This window comes from Perkinsus marinus, assembly GCF_000006405.1.
Source record: "Perkinsus marinus ATCC 50983 genomic scaffold scf_1104296935302, whole genome shotgun sequence".
Taxonomy (NCBI): Eukaryota; Perkinsozoa; order Perkinsida; family Perkinsidae; genus Perkinsus; species Perkinsus marinus.
This window is the reverse complement of record NW_003214508.1, coordinates 241576-257856: the sequence shown is the minus strand read 5'-3', so window position 1 is coordinate 257856 and position 16281 is coordinate 241576. Positions and strand designations below refer to the sequence as shown.

General features: G+C 48.8%; 6 protein-coding genes across 6 annotated transcripts in view; all 6 read left to right on the top strand.

The window, feature by feature from the left end:
- Positions 1-1814: 1814 nt before the first annotated feature.
- Positions 1815-3511, top strand: Pmar_PMAR003356 (ATP-dependent DNA helicase Q1, putative; the record flags this gene model as incomplete). Its single annotated transcript, XM_002784057.1, has 10 exons — positions 1815-1886; positions 1933-2104; positions 2343-2427; positions 2470-2566; positions 2610-2728; positions 2773-2882; positions 2927-3060; positions 3103-3194; positions 3241-3319; positions 3362-3511. The coding sequence occupies 10 exons, from the start codon at positions 1815-1817 to the stop codon at positions 3509-3511; spliced, it is 1110 nt and encodes a 369-aa protein (XP_002784103.1).
- A 540-nt stretch (positions 3512-4051) lies between these two features.
- On the top strand, positions 4052-4613 carry Pmar_PMAR003355 (hypothetical protein; the record flags this gene model as incomplete). The annotated part of the gene is made up of 1 exon (XM_002784056.1): positions 4052-4613. A coding segment is annotated over one exon (562 nt), but the record flags the coding sequence as incomplete, so codon positions are not given.
- Positions 4614-11535: 6922 nt separating this feature from the next.
- On the top strand, positions 11536-12132 carry Pmar_PMAR003354 (hypothetical protein; the record flags this gene model as incomplete). Its single annotated transcript, XM_002784055.1, has 3 exons — positions 11536-11658; positions 11713-11844; positions 11962-12132. 3 exons carry the CDS (start codon positions 11536-11538, stop codon positions 12130-12132), a joined length of 426 nt encoding a protein of 141 aa, XP_002784101.1.
- Positions 12133-13133: 1001 nt separating this feature from the next.
- On the top strand, positions 13134-13839 carry Pmar_PMAR003353 (Anti-silencing protein, putative; the record flags this gene model as incomplete). The annotated part of the gene is made up of 4 exons (XM_002784054.1): positions 13134-13175; positions 13228-13266; positions 13333-13710; positions 13807-13839. 4 exons carry the CDS (start codon positions 13134-13136, stop codon positions 13837-13839), a joined length of 492 nt encoding a protein of 163 aa, XP_002784100.1.
- Positions 13840-15708: 1869 nt separating this feature from the next.
- Positions 15709-15884, top strand: Pmar_PMAR003352 (hypothetical protein; the record flags this gene model as incomplete). Its single annotated transcript, XM_002784053.1, has 1 exon — positions 15709-15884. A coding segment is annotated over one exon (176 nt), but the record flags the coding sequence as incomplete, so codon positions are not given.
- Positions 15885-16167: 283 nt separating this feature from the next.
- Positions 16168-16281, top strand: part of Pmar_PMAR003351 (hypothetical protein) — a gene marked incomplete at both ends in the record, with an annotated part of 1268 nt that continues 1154 nt past the window's right edge. The window contains one exon of the mRNA XM_002784052.1: positions 16168-16281. Within this exon, the coding sequence (XP_002784098.1) occupies positions 16168-16281 (114 nt within the window).

Below are 16281 nucleotides of genomic sequence, written 5' to 3'. Positions count from 1 at the left end.
AAGCTCTGCTGTGGACACTTATACCACGCCGATTGTATTCGCATGTGAGCATTCGTTATCAATACGCATACCCTAGCCACTCGCAATCCCGCAGGTGGTTCAAGGAAGCCCCACATTGTCCATACTGCCGGAGAAGTTCATCGAAAGCTCCATGCACTAAGGACGACAATCTCCAATCGTATAATAATCCCTCCTCTCATCTTTCCTTCTATTACAGATGAATGCCAACCACTCGATCACTGCGGTGGCAGGAAGCGCTCCGTCATCAGCAACCCGCCCATTCAGAATGGGGGTAGATCATAGCTGGCCGTTTTGCGTTTTACGCTGGCACTTCGGACAACATCTCGTTATTTCTTCTCTCGCCGATATAACGGCTTCAGTTTTTGTTGGTTCGAAATAGATGAACACATCGTTCATAATTGTCTCGGACCCCACACATCAACATGTATATTTTCTCATCGTTCCCTACACGTTAGGGTTAGCCGTCTTTAAAATTTATCGTTAACAGTCCGGTGATCTGTCATCATATTGATTCTCATAGCTCCTTCCAATCGTGCTGAGGCGAATGTTTCTGGCTATAGTAGTAGCCTAAAGAACCGCCTCATGCCTCGATTGTACCAGCCGAGCGCTGTACCATATGGGCGAGTTTTTTTACTACCAATTTCAGTGTGGACCAATTCTCATCACTCACGTTTTACGGTCGACTATCGGTCGGCGGAACTATCACTGGGGGACTCTATTCTTCCAGTTATTTCAATCTTAGCATATACGAGTTGTGGAGTGGTTTCGGCTCAACACCGGACGCTTTTTACTGTATTGCTTCTACTCAACATTGTAGTTGTTCGGGTGCCCACAAGAGTTTTATATCGTTTGTCAGACAGACCTAGGTAAGCGAGACGTGTCTTGCGTTCATTGGCCAGTCAATTGAACCCTCTCAAGACTTCATCACTGCTGCTCGTTCAGCCAGGATACTGTCACTGGTATGCTCAATCCAGTCATTGTTTCCTGATATACATATGCAGTCTATGGCGGATCCATATCCCGGGATCCGGCATAACCTCATGGACCAGCTATCGAAGTTAGGGACGAGAGAGTACGGTCTTCAAGGACCCCTACCTGTCGGAAGCCTCGTCGAGGAGGCCTGTCGACATCCACCACCGCCTCAGCCGGTCCTTGTCGGGAATTTCGACCAACTCATAAACATTTTCCGCAATGCTAAAGAGTACAGCAGACCAATACAGAAGGTCTACCCTGATCCGGACTACTCTTCTGTTAATGTTGTGAAGCGACAGGCGAGATCGGTGGACGCCACTCAGTCGGTCTCATACACTCGGGACCCGTCAACCACTTCCACTACTCTACCCCAAATCACCCCTTCCCTACCCCAGCTCAACGACGCTCACCACACGGGTATAGCCGTACTTCCCGTTGTTCATGGATCGGGACGTGGCTCACTTCCTGGTCACCAGCCCCAGGGCCCATGTCTCGATCAATACCCGACCAGCGGAGTGTCATCAATTGGTTCGGTGGGTATCGAGGCTCTTACGGATACACACAACGAAGGAGCTCACGACGGTGTACTCTGTATCCCGAGTTCCCCGTTAGATCATGGAAACAATCACTCTCGATGGAGGGGCCAATTTCCCTGGGATAGGACTGTGGATGAGATTAACAACCGCGGTAAGTTCCGCCGCTACAACTGGGACTTGACGTCATCGAGATGGGTGACTTCAGTCTTTGGCAACTGTGATTTCCGCCCACAACAGCGAGAGGCTATCAACGCAGCCTTGAGTGGTCGAGATGTATTCGTCACAATGCCCACTGGGGGAGGCAAGAGCCTCGTCTTTCAACTACCAGCGGTCCTCAATCACGAGCTCGAGGGGCAGGTGTGAACCACTCCGTGTGACTCAAGGCGACCGTCTCCACCTATAGGTCACAGTCGTCGTCATGCCCCTTGTGTCCCTCATAAGCGACCAAGAAGAGCAGATGCGAGAGCTTGGCATCAGCGTTACAGTTCTAAAGGGTGGCGGCCCCCGAGACCAACAACTCAGTGAGTTTTATCGAATAGTCCATTTTCGATCTCAGCGTAGCAGCCTCTTACCAGGTGATTCTACGGTCCACGAAGACTCCTACTCTATGCTAGCGGGTGCCGAGGTAATCACTATCGACATGATCATCAACTACGCCTGATGATTACACTGAGGGAAATTTGGTTACTTGTCGTTGGCTCTTTGTGCACTCCTAGGCTGAATCGTGTATGAGACTTCACAACGCATGGCAATGAAACTCCTGAGCTGACCAAATCAGACGTATATTCCAACACTGTGGTTAGGTGTCGTTAGTCTTCGTGACACCCGAGAAGTTGGCAGAATCTACTCGAGTGGCGAACATACTGAAGCGACTCCGAAAGAACGGGCAGCTAGCTCGGTGAGTGGAATGCATCACCTTCATCATCCTCACCCCTCACAGGTTCATCATCGACGAAGCTCATTGTGTCTCCCAGTGGGGGCACGACTTCCGTTCTAGCTATTTGAAACTGAAAAATCTGAAGGCAGCGTTCGACGATGTACCACAGTAGATGTGGAATAGAGGATATGCCTCTTCCCCAGGTCCCCATCACAGCTCTTACCGCCACTGCAACGCCGGGCATCGCTCAAGACGTACAAGCTCAGCTCAGGATGACCAACACGGTCTTCATTAAAGGCGGCATAAACCGAGCCAATTTAGCGTGTTGCGGTAGGGACTGCTTCATAGCTCGGACGCTTGAGGCAGATACAGGGTGATGAAGAAAAGCCGCAGCCGAGTACTGAATGATATACTGCAGCTTATCAAGGACATGAACGGAGAAGTGCAGGGGAAGGCCTCTGGTATTGTTTACTGCGGTAAGATGCCCATATTGGTAGGGTTGACGTTATCAATAGAGTAGGCACCAAGGTCGAATGCGAGACCGTTGCAGATGGACTCAAGAATCTCGGAGTTACCGCAGGCTTCTATCACGCTTCGATGGACACCGACGACAGAACAGACATTCAACGGCGATGGATGGCTGATAAGATCCAGGTATGCAGTCCTGGGTGGCTGAGCTAATGTTCAGGCCTGTAGGTAATCGTAGCTACCATTGCATTCGGCATGGGCATCAATAAACCTGATGTGCGCTTTGTCATCCACTATGGTCTCTCCAAGACAATGGAAGGGTAGGAACCCGCAGTGGTCGTTGATTTGGTAGAGTTGTGGTATTAGATACTATCAGGAGAGTGGCAGGGCTGGCCGTGATGGGTATCCTAGTCTAGCAGTACTCTTCTACGACTATCAAGACAAAGTATCACCACATTTAAGGCGCGTCAAGGTGAAGTGGTATTAGGTTAAACAAGATGTTATGATACGGACTAATGTGACTACGAGGAACAGTGCTGCAGCTGACCAAGCAGAGAAGAAGATAGACAGTTTATTGTCCGTGGTTGAATACTGCGAGAATCGCTCCCTCTGTCGAAGGAAACTCATAGCCCAGTAACTTCATCGGACCCGGCGTTGCTTCTACCGCCGCCTCCGCCGCCGCCGCCGCCGCCGCCGCTCAGGCACTTCAACGTCACTGACGTCCCTACGTGTCGAGAAGATGAAGGCCAACAGCCATGCGACATCTGTGCCTCCGACGACAGTACTCAGACATGGGAACTCACTGATCAAACGGCGGCGGCCCATAAAGTCTTAGAGGTCGTACGGACGGCTCAAGGAGGCGGTTTGAAGAAACCTCTGGGACTGAACACGCTGAAAGATATTTGTATTGGCTCTAGAAGTAGCTTAATGGCATCAACAACCAACAGCCATCTCCCTCATCAGGTAAGAACTTATCAGCATATCCTCATTTGGGGGTCTATTCCAACTGCCTTCGAAACGCGAAGATCTGCGCTGCACCCTTGACTGGAGATCTTGCCTTGGCTTTCCTTCGGAGAATGATTACACAGCGCTGGCTACATGAACGTTGTGAAAGGATGGAACAAGGCAACTGTGTTGGGTAGCAGTGATGCTTGAGGTGCTTTGATATTAATGACAGATATCTCGAGCCGGGAAGGAACATCAGTGGGAATTTCACCGCATACGTTCCCAAGAGGAAGAGAACTCTCGAGCCGCAAGGCCGCAAGAGACTGCGCCTCAGCGACTACTTCAAGGTTGTGCAATCTCCTGGCAGCCGTGACCCGACGGACTGGTCGAGACCGAGCTCCATCAACCAACAGATCAATCTGGGGCTTGAGATGAAACTCAGAGAGGCTTTACGAAATCTGCGGCAATCGCTGATGGAGGAGCACAAGCTGACGAAGGCTCATACTGTTTTCAATGAGAACACCATCATAGGGTGCATTCAAAGGCTTCCGCAGAGCATACAGGATCTGGAAGGGATACCCGGGCTGGGTGCGCAACGGATGAAGAAGTATGGTGAGAGGATAGTCAGTCGTGTGATAGCTGTCCTGAGTGATCGCTGGAGCTCAAGTGCCCCTGCTCCACCGCGAGCGTCATCATCATCGTCATCTTGTGCTGTGGAGATGACTGAAGAGTACGAGATACTCAACAGCATGGACGAAGCAACCCTTCGAGAATTTGCCTTTGACGGGGGTTGACGATGCATGGTTCCTTTCCCATTGTATCATCTAGTTGCGTTTACTCTAGTTGAGGGAATACGAGAAATCATACGGCAACTCCCAAGTAGCCTTGTGATCTGACCCCATGAGCTCATTGTGGGATCCTCTTTTGAGAATTAAACTAAAGTGCACTCGATTGCTTTGGCTGCGCATCAACTGATTACCACGAGCTGTCCGGATGGCTGTCTGGATGGAATCCATCCGATGGATGTGAGGCCCGGCCTCTAACTATCTGGAGGTTCCGCTTGATGCGCGACCTGTCCTCGTTGACCACTGTTCTAAAACCTCTGTATCATCACTGATTCATCAGATAGGATCAATGAGCATGTGCCTCTGCCCGGCGGGATCGGAATAACGCGGATGTGTTCGAACATTTATTGTATGCAGACATTTTCATTGATACTAATGCCTCTGTGTAGCAGCTGCGTAGCCTAGCACTGAGTAAGTCCGTATAAGACTGGTAACCATGAGAGGTATTTTCTGGATAAGAGTTATCGTCTAGGCGATAAGAGTCTATCTTATGTGTTACTGGTTATTATCCTCTGTGGTTTTGGTATACATCTGTGTATTCCTCTAATTTGCTGCTCTACACTACTCCGTCTTGATTGGATATGGATATTGGACAAGTATCTTCTTGTGTGATTAAGTAAGGTGAATGCTCTTGGGTAAATTGTTGAGTCAAGTGCTAGTGGGGCTCGAGCAGCCAGAGGACCTAGTGTGGAGGACCCCCTCGGTTCCCAACAGGTGCATCAGTTTCTGCCAGACTCAGTCTGATAACCGGGATTACCCCGGTGGGGTATAACGTAAAATTGAGCCTCTGTTCCGTGAGTCTGGGAGGGGAAGTAGCTGCTGGCAATGATGCGGATACCGCACACACGAATCCACAACCTGTGAGTCACAGGTTGTGGATTCGTGTGTACGGTTTCCGTGTGTACAGTCTCTCTCTCAGACTGAGAGTGTACCACGGGTTTTCTTCCTGCAGGGCATCAGTTCAGCACAGCTTTTTTGCGTTTTTTCGGTAGGCCTGTTTTGTCTCAAGTATTGTATGTCTTCTTCCTAACGGTGTAGCATTACGCTGAATATTCCACGATATCACCAAGTAGAACTCGAACAGGGCCTTGAAACTGTAACTGAACTGCTGTGGCTATCCGTCACCTCGAAATATTGTCGGTCTATCGTTTAGTTTCGAATTTGTCATAGAATGATCAGTTTATCCACGCCATTGATTTGTCTCCATGTGGTTGGTGGAAGAGTATAGCCTCAACGTTATGTTTCGTTGAAAATCGGTCTATTTACACTCACTTTCCCCATAATCAGAAATTACGTGAACCATCATTTGTATTGCGTTCAGTACAGTCGTTCTCATGTTATGAGGCCCATTTGTATATTTGATGCCATTGAACGCTCATGGAAAGAGTAGCATCAGCATGGAAATACGCCAACAAATGTAGCCGCGCAACGAGGTATTTACTCGATAACCCGTTAGCTTACTTCTTCAAAGAAAATCCTCGAATGGAGCCTCTCAAGGGCTGAGTGGCAGGAAGTGGGTTATGGCGAGATTGGAGCCCACAGAGAGTACTGGCAATGCCCGACAGAATCGCAAATCTGGAGCGCGGACTGGAACATATTATCTCACAGAATGGCGGAGATGAGCAGGTCTATACGTCTGGTTTTAATGGAAACCTTTGACAATGATGCCAGATCTGTGCTCTGGGTGAACATGTCGCCATTCTGGGAGGATGGCACCTTGCAGGAAGGAATCTCATCCTGGCGAAGTGCTCTCCTCTGTAAACCGCTGGGGCTTCCAGCCTGGAAATCAGAGCTTGAAATTGCAGATATTCGGCATGTTCTCTACCAGAGTAGTGATCTCTTATGAGAAGACTACTCTATGGTTTCTTGTGTTAATGTATGTTGGGTTCGCCTAATGCCTAGTTGCCATCTCATTGGGGATAAGATGGGTTCAGGTATGAAACTCTGGCGCGTCATTACAAATCAGACTAAGGCTTCGGCAATGCCGCTTTGCTTACGCACGATTCCGAATGATATATCCACGACGAAGTCTCCACCCATTACGGTACTGTGATGAACTCAAAGACTCAATAGAGAATAACTAGTCACTCAGTCCCCCAATTGCTCACCGTGGCGGCTAGCCCAAGGATAGCCTCGACAATACCAAGTATGAATATTGCCTGTGAGATAATAAGAACTAATGAGACGCATGGCACGTACGGTTGGGATGGCCGTCCAATACTTGACGTTGGGAGCCTCCACAGGCGCCAGCGATGGAGGAGACAAGATGCCCCCCAGCATGGGGTCTTGCAGAGTATCCATTGCCGCTTGTTCAACCTCTCGCAATAGAATCTCACGAGCGTGGACACGACGTTGATAAGCGACGTACCTGCAGATACTTCCAACCAACTGAGGGGTGATCAGACGCACATGGCCGCCGGTAGAAAAAGCCCTACTGCAGAACCTGCTAAGCTGCCGATGAGCGTCAGGACCTCAAAGATGCAGATTCATACGATAGAAACAGAAGCATCCTTACGGTGCCTAGGGATTCGGTAGATAGAGCAGCCAGGGTTACTAAGGCAAGTAGGGAAGCTGTGAGGATTGTGGGGTTAACGTGCTTCAATGTGGGGACCTAGCATTGAGGTGACTCAAGTGACAGCGCTGATGTATACTCTTTCGGTGAGGCTCTCGCGGAGGGGTATGATCAGCAGTGGGAACTTGCATCTGATCGATGAGTAATGGAAACGGCCTGTCCTATTCACTCCTTACATGTTGGTCAAAATCACTGCCAGAAGACATCCTTTCAGTATCCACTGCGAGGAGCCCGTCCACTCCTGAGGTCAATAGTCACTGACTACGACAAGCTACTCCCTACTTCCACGAGATTGCTCTTCACATTCTCGCCGTAGAGGAGGTATCCGATAATACCCGAGGCAACGTAGAGAGGTGTTGCTATAGCCGCTATTGATACGTGGATGATATTATCTGTTGTAGTTGTGAAAAGAGTAGTGGTATTGTTCCATGGTCGTAGTACTCATGTCAGCATGGTAACGGTGTTTGAGCTCATATTCAATTTTGAAAATATTGAAGTGTCCTACGTATGACGACAGCACTAGAGGGAAGGAGGCAATAACCGACCAGAGACCTTGCTGAGGGCGCCAGAATGACACTGATGAGGAAATCTGCAGAGGAGTGCTCGTTGAGGGAGCATCTGTAGCGTACCTTCTCATCAGCAGTAATGATCACGCAGACCAGAGTGAGAAAGAGAACAAGAGTACATAGAAGGGAGCCAGCAGACGCGTAATGTAGAACACTAAGAGAGAGCAATGCAGACTAGCGCCATGCGGGGTGTAGCTGACCTGTGGTCTCTGGTCAAAGTGAAGGGTAATACTAACATACCGGTAAGGATCGCTACAACCCAAGGAGACGTCTGTGGAAGGACACCGGGATGGGAGGAAAAGAGGTCGGAAGTACCCAAGGGAGGACTGGTGCGAGGAACGGTGGTGATAGATCGATGGTGATGACCATCATCGCCATGCATGCTCCCAGTAGCAAGAGTAGCTGACGGAAACAATACTGAAATGCGATAAGGCACTCACCGTACCAACGCACTATTCAGAAGCCTCTCTCCAGTGAGTCCAAGGTACACTTGGGCGTTACCCTCATACGACCTGACGAAGGCTCCGTACACCGGAACATAGCGAACGGTTGGAACAGACCTTCGTCGACTTTCTCTGGCACACATAACGAGCCATACTAAGGTCCTATCAGCAGCCCACGACGTTATAATTATGACCAGGACCTCGAGGTGAAAGGAAGCTAGAAGACTTCTACTCACACAGTGGATTATTCTCACTCCGATAACGATCCCGCAAGAGGCGAAAGCCTTGGGTAATCCAAGCATGCCGGCACCGATGGTTGTCGCACAAAGATTGAGAACACCTACGGATCACCCAACAGTTCATCTGTTAATCATGTCACCAGCAAGAACAAAATGACGTAGGAAACGTGTGGGAATACCAAAACTTTCATCCCGACAAAGAAGCTTATGAAGACCCTGTCTATGTGTAATGACTCAGGGAAGACGTTCTTTCGAAGAGCACGACGTAGAGAACATGTATCGGGCTTACTAGTGATAGGAGTGCCGTGACGGAGATGGTGCATATTATGAGGCCGAGGGGAATGTATGGTCACCGGTGATATGAAGGTGGGTGATCCTGACAAGGTGCTCATCATTATGCTAAGAAGAGGTATCAGTTACTAGGCTCCACAAGGTCGGCGGCTCGGTCGCCGTCCTCGCCATCTGTGGCTGTGGCTAGAGTCCATGGACCCTAAGAATGCCCAATTTGTTGGTCGACTGTGGGGCCCGTCCCTACAGTCTGTCGGATCAGCAGCTCGTCGTCGTCAGCCTCGAACTGGAGACCTTCTGAGCCCTCGGATCTGAACGATGTAGACATAGAAGCCCGATAGCGCAACTTCGGCTGGAAACTCTAGAATGGGGCACTAGTGCGGCCATATCTCCAAGTCGTTTCAACTGGAGAGTACGTCACCCGTGTGACTCACCCGTCTGGTCGAGCCTGGCTATTCTCCACTCTAGAAGAATCAATCGGAAAGAACTTCTCAGTGAGAGCTGCAGTGCAGAGTGTTCAGATCAACCCATAAGACACTTGACAAGACTCAAAGCAAGCTGTATATACAGAAATATTAGTCATGTTAGTGATAGTTTTCACAGCCATTAAACCAGGTGTCTCCGGGCTGCACATCGCACTTTGTATGTGCTCTGGTCGACACCGGGATCGTCTCGACCAACCCACAGGGACTCGGCCATGGCTAATAAACCCTTCAGTTTCGTGAGGGTACTGAGTGGAAACAGAAGAAGCCCACGATGGTCGTCTACCTCTCGGCAAACAGCGGCAGACTCTAATCGGCAAGAATTTTAGTTGGAGTCATGGTAGATGTCGGGTAACCTAAGTTCATCTTCGAAGTACCCTGCGCAATCCAGACGCAATGATAGTACTTGCCTGAGTGTAGTTGACGGGACTCACCAAACATCTCTACTTGATCATATTACACCAAAAACACATTGTGTGGTGAGGTTTTTCATAGGATAGGACCATGCTATGAGTAAACGAACGAGGTGTAGCTAACCCGTGAGACTAGGATGGCCAGAATTAGGATGTGCGAAGCTAGGTGAGCTTCTAGTTTGGGAGGTTCCAAGGAGACCGCGCTAATCCTACGGCAAGACTCTTACCATTGGTATGATGTAATATCAAGTAAATCAAGAGACGAATGGTTCAGAGTCGCCTCGAGCTAAGATGTCCGAATGGGCAAAACGTCCGAGAAGCACATATAGACTGTATCAGGCGTCTGGTAGACGTACACCTGTAGGAGAGGAAGAACCAGTCGAGATAGAATCACCCAGCTGTACCCGGTAGCCGATCCAATGCAGCCAAGCATACTCGACATTTCCAGCATTTTCGAGGATGACCTCGGAGTCATCGACTGAAGGCATCCCCTGTTCAGCTTCCACGGAATGGGAGTATACCTTTCAGAAATCCATTTTACGGATAAGGCTATCAATTTCAGGCCACAGTCACAACTATCGCGGATCTTGTGCACGCCTTCAAGCCAAATTTGGCGAGTCAAGTTTGTGACCCGAAGTTGACGTCCTCATCGACAAGATTGACTTCCTTAATTACTAAATTAAAAACCTTATTCACGGAAATGAAATCCTTATTCGAATATCCACCGGCCTGACGGCCCCTCTATTGGACAAATAGATCCCTAGATGGTATAGTCCTCGGGCATAGCGGCCCCTCTATTCGTGAAATAGATTCCCGGATAGTTTAGTCCTCGGGCATAGCGGCCCCTATTCGACAGATAAATTCTTAGATGGTATAGTCCTCGGGCATAGCGGCCCCTTTATTCGGCAAAAAGATTCCCGGATGGTATAGTCCTCGGGCATAGCGGCCCCTCGATTGGGGATAGATTCCCGGCTGGTATAGCCCTCTGGCATAGCGGCCCCTTTATTGGGAGAATAGATTCCCGGATAGTACAGTCCTCGGGCATAGCGGCCCCTGCTCGGCAAATAAATTCTTAGACGGCATAGTCCTCGGGCATAGCGGCCCCTCTATTCGCCAAGTACACCTCTTCACTCCCAACTTCGCCAAATGAAAAAGCAAATTAGAAAAAAATGCAATTAGATTTTTTCGTAGAATGGAAAAATTCTTTCACGGGGAAATTAAAGTTTGAATTCACAATGGAATTTATGAATTCGGAAACTAAAATTCGATTCCGCCCAACACGAGATCAATTTTGACCAACGTAAACTCGACAACCTACTTCGCTGTGACTGATTGATACGCTTAAGCCGAGTTCCTACAGTGCGATGAGAAAGAAAGGGTCCACTCCTTGTAATTTCTCAGCGCATGTGAATATGAGAGAAACTTAGCCACCATTTTGAAGCACTCAGTGAGCTCTGACCAATAGTGGATGAAACACGCCATGCTTCCCGTACTCGACAAGTTACGACGCTATAAAAAGTATGGTCAATGAGAAAAAGTGCTAGCAGATTCCATCTCTGCATCCATCATAATCCTGCTCATCAGTGGGACAAAGGTTGAGTTTTTCAGCGGCAGCGACTGAGATGCTGTAGAAGAGATGAGCACTGTATTGGAATTCATATGACGTTCTAGGTCTTTCACTGTTTATGTCTCATTTAGCCCGACAGTAGAGCTCCTACCTCAAGAGGATCTGCCCAAACTCTTGTCTCCAAAAAAAGGTAAAACGCCTCTTGTATCTCTTGCCCTCTCGTAACTTCTTCAGCCAGCGAGCACTTTCCTCTATTTCTCGAAGTTTCTGCCCGAGTCACGGAGTCCCCACCTGTTCCGACATGCAACTCACTACACCCCGCATCCTCACATTATTCGCTCTCATATGGTGTGTAGCTGAAGCTTCTAGCAAACGCATAGGCAAACTGACAGTAAAGGGAGCCTGGAAGACTCCAGGAAGATTTGTGAGTTTGAGCTTGGCTTCTAGAAGCAACATGACTCTCTCTCCCTCTTTTCAGCGAAAGGATGCGGACGAGCTACGAAAGCGGGTTCTGTCGAACAATATGGTGAAAGCCATTCTGATTGGACGTGTGAGTGCCGATCGACCCAACTCTCCTGATGCCCTCTCGGTTCACGGTGTCGATGAGGTCGTAGGTTTGGTACCTCCAATTCTGTACGATTCACTACTTCTCATTGACTAGCGGACACGCTTGAGATCTTGCGCCCTCATTTCCCAGTTAAATGTGATATAGGTGTTGTATATTCAGGACGAGTCGGGTCATCCGGACAAGGGGGAGGAAGATATGGGCAGGTTGAAGGACAAGGATGCGACGAATAACAATGAGGAAAGCAATGATATCGGCTACGACATTGATGATGACGAGGAAATCATCTTAGCGGACGATCTGATGGAAGATCCCTTATCTGCTTATGTCTGAGTGTTCCATGTGCCCTTGTGATGTCATGACCTCCTTATCGTCGTATTACCAGAATCGTGTCTCGAGTTGTTATCTAATGTGATGAAGGGCTTATACTGGTCTGTCATGAAAGGAAGCGGAGCTTTCGTTGTGAGAGTGGAAACGTGTTCACCAATTTTCGACATCCGCCTTGACGACCTTTACAATGTGAATATTTCTTTAAATGGGATTCTCGCCCACAGATGGATCTAATCACTACTCATGTGTCATGCTCATTAATATGGAGTGATTATTCTTAGGATGCTGATGACTGGTGCATCATTAACCCTCGAGAATGCCATTGGTAAACATAAGAATTCTTCTTAGCAATCACGCATACGTGTCGACGTTGTGTATGCTCACTTCCGTGTGTTACTGCTGTGAGTCTGTCAATCGACTTTTTTGAAATGGGTGAGTCCTTCGATAGAGGCTGTTGTTCCCTCACCTCACCTTCATCCAATAGTCCTCCATGCGGTCCTGCGAATTGGTTATCTTTTATACACAGCGACAGTGCATTGAAATGAGGCGTCCTATCCCTTGCTATCTTCTTCTTTCTGGTAGCACATCCTTTTCGGGCGTCTCTGTGTTTCCAGCAATTACTGCTCGAATATCGATTTCCGCTGCGATGCGCTCTTTCTTACACGCTGCCCAGCTCACCCTCGTGGCTCGTTCTAGTCTATCACTCCTCCCTGTGAGCATCCTTGATAGATCAACACCACATCGTTTAGACGGTGTCTACACTGCGACGTTCTATGTATCCTACGCGGAGTGTTGTGCAGTTGCTGTTGTTGGCAATTCCGTAGAATTCCACATACCCCTCAGTTGCACTGTTCATCCTCTACCGATGTGTCGCCGCCTCTTTGTCATCCTTTGGTTAGCCTTGATATGTTTTATTAAAGTAGACGGTGATGCGGTAAGTTGGACTGGTGGCTGTGTACTAAGTCCCTAACGATAACTTTCAGCCTCCGAGTGAGGAAACGGTCATGCCGGCATCCAGGAATATCAAAGGTATATTGAAAAGCAAAGTGAGCCCTTCCGGCCTTACGACCTATATAGTGATCACTGGGTCCATTTCAGAACTCCGTCGCGAAGACTCCGCAGAGGGTGAAGTTCAATGTGAGAAAAACCACATTTCTTTAACATCTCTTTGCGGCACGTTTACTGATCCGTCTCTGATCTCAGGAGACGGTTAATGGTGTTGAATTTGATGAAGAATTGAACAAACTAGGGGACAGATATAGAGGTGCTCTCGTAGACGAGTCCGAGGATGGGGATAAGGAAGAGGACGAGGAAGCGGTTGGCGGAACAGCGGTTAATGAGGATCGAGCGAGCAAGGAGAAAGGAGTGGTAGTCGAGAACACGGAGGTTAACGAGAACAACTCGGTTGAGGAGAACAAATCGGTTGATGAGAACAACTCGGTTGAGGAGAACAACTCGGTTAATGAGAACAACTCGGTTGAGGAGAACAACTCGGTTAATGAGAACAACTCGGTTGATGAGAACAGCTCGGTTGAGGAGAACAAATCGGTTAATGCGAGCCCAAAGGAGCAGCCCGCTATGGTAAGGCGATTTAATGGTGCATTACTGTGTAGGATCGCTCCATAACTACATGTATATTTTTTCTTCAACTATTTGCAGGCCAGTCGGTTAACATAGGTGAATCTGTGCTACAAAATGGTGATTGGCTAATTCAACTTTGGACAGTCAATCTGAGAGGACCTACCGATTCTTACTATCATCACATATCCTAGTCGTGCTGTTCCTGGTCAGAGCCGCATATTTTCCCTTCAGCAATCCGTGATACGGCCAGAGGTAGAAGAAAATCCAGAGAAGAGTAGTTCGTCATTGGCTCGGTATGATAGCATACGATTGAGACGGGATAAGTATATGAATAGGGTGAGCTGCTGAAGCAGGGATACATGGATGCATTTCTGGCATGCTCTTCTTGAAATGTTCAGTAGGATTCGGTAATTAATGTGAGCCTGTTCACTTGCTTATTGTTCCTGGTCGCTAGCGTTGGTCCGTTTACGGTATCCATTTTGTCCTTTCAGCGTTCCAAGACCGGTTCGGCGGATAGACCTAAGGGGTCACCAGCATCCACTGAAGTAAGTTACCGTTATCGTGCAGAGTAGACCGATCGAGGATCTGAGATCTCACATGGAGTTATCCATGACCATATTCATGGCACAAGCACTTCCTGCTCAGCAAACTGTGGCAGCAAATGGGGTCCAACGCCGGGGGTCGGTGCGCAAAAGAATCAATGAGTACGAGCAGGAAAGGCGAGCCAAAGCTGAGGCTGCTGCAGCCAAGAGGGTAAGTCGACCGGTGTTTCGAAACGTGTTTGCCGTACGCAGTGTGGACTCTTGATAATCTAACCAAGCATTGTCTACCTTGAACAACTCATGCTATTATCTAGTACTCCACTGGTCAGCGCACGTAATGGGTAGAGAATATGAACTTCCCCTCAGCATGACGGGGACAAATCTCAGAAAGTAAAGGAAAGGATTGAGTCTCCTCCTCCTGTTGCTGTTCTTGCTGAACCCTCCAAGTCTGGACTTAAGAGAGTGAGTTGGTTCGGTCGCCACGGAATGAATACAAGTGTTGGTATGAGCAGACCATTGCCACTAAGAATGGGCGAGTCCGAGATAACCTTGTGAGTCTGCAGAAGGATTTAGAGAAGATAAGACAGGGAAGGGTGAGCGGGTGGATGCCGGTGGAAAAGCCCCACATGAGCTGCTCTGGTTGATTTCTCGATCCCACTCGTTCGTGGGAGTACATGTGAGTATGATGACGTAGTCGTCTCTGTATTTAGGAGGAAGATAGACGCAAACAGGGCGAGCAATCGTTGAAGGGAGCCGGTCCGAATGAAGCCAAGGATGAACCCAAGAGCCCTTTCACACGAGGGGTGAGGGGAACCATAGCCGTCGAGAGTGATTGGTCGTATGCTGGTGTATAGGGTGGAAAGGCATGGACGGATGAGAATGGGCGTAGACAAGTAAGCTTCCGTGGCTCATTACGCAAATCGGGAACTGCAAATTCTGCGAGGAAGGAGGAACCCAGCAAGAATGGAGTAAGTCTACGTCCTGGGTGATATCTCGATTCTGTATTGTTAGTTGGAGACTTGATATGTACATAGGATAGTGTTGGGTGCCGTGCATGGTGTCTTCGTGCTTCAGACAAGAAGTCTGCGTCTCCCGAACTTGAAGGCGCTCCATAATAAAAATGACGACGCCACGGTAAGTCGCGTGCAGCCCATGACTCGCTCTTACTCGCGGTGTGATCTCAGGAGAAGAATTCCCCGAGAGAATCACCAGTGGCCAAGCCGAGGAGTGTGAGCGTGTCCGAGCCTAGTGTGAGTTGGTTAAGCTCCGGTAGAGTAGTTAAGTCCTGTGACCATTTCGTGTTGGGCCGAATGAGAATCTTGTAGCCGCCTCTTGAGAGACTGGACAAGTTATGCTGCCGTAGACGACATATTTCGAGATTTCCCTGTTTTAGGGAGAGGCTCCGCGGAGATTTGGGAGGCTACCGGGAAGGACGACACCTCAGGGCTCGGCTGAGAGCAAACAGCCGAAGGTTGAGTCGCCACCAAGTTCGCCGAAGAATAAGGCGCCCAAGGTTGTGATATCCGAGGGAAGCAGTGGAGAGGTGAAACCGAAAGTCGATGAACCAAAGAGGGTTGCTGAGGATAAGCCTCAGGAGCAAACAGTAGTAGTGGGCTTAGATATTTCACTCAAGTGGTCGGAAGTTTCGTAATATTATCAGGGAACAACCGAGAGCAGCCCGTTTGGTCGAAGCACGCTTGCCCGAAGTTCACTTAGGTCCTCCTTCAGGGTAGGCAGGCTCCATCGCCTCATCACGCATGTTGGCTAGGTGACTATGCAGTATCGCTCTGGTGTTGTTCTCCTCAGCGACCAGGATTAAGAGGTCTTAAGGATCTGGCAAAGGAACAGAAGGAGCTAGAGAAGGAAGGAGATGGACTCCTTCACTAGCTAGCGTCATCGGAACGATATCGGGTTGATGATAACAGTGTATAGCCGTTCTCCTTGTGCATACTACACTACTGTTCATGTTGATGTTACTGATGTTGCTGGACTCAAAAATGGTTGTGTTCTTCATACGTTGCTAGCGATG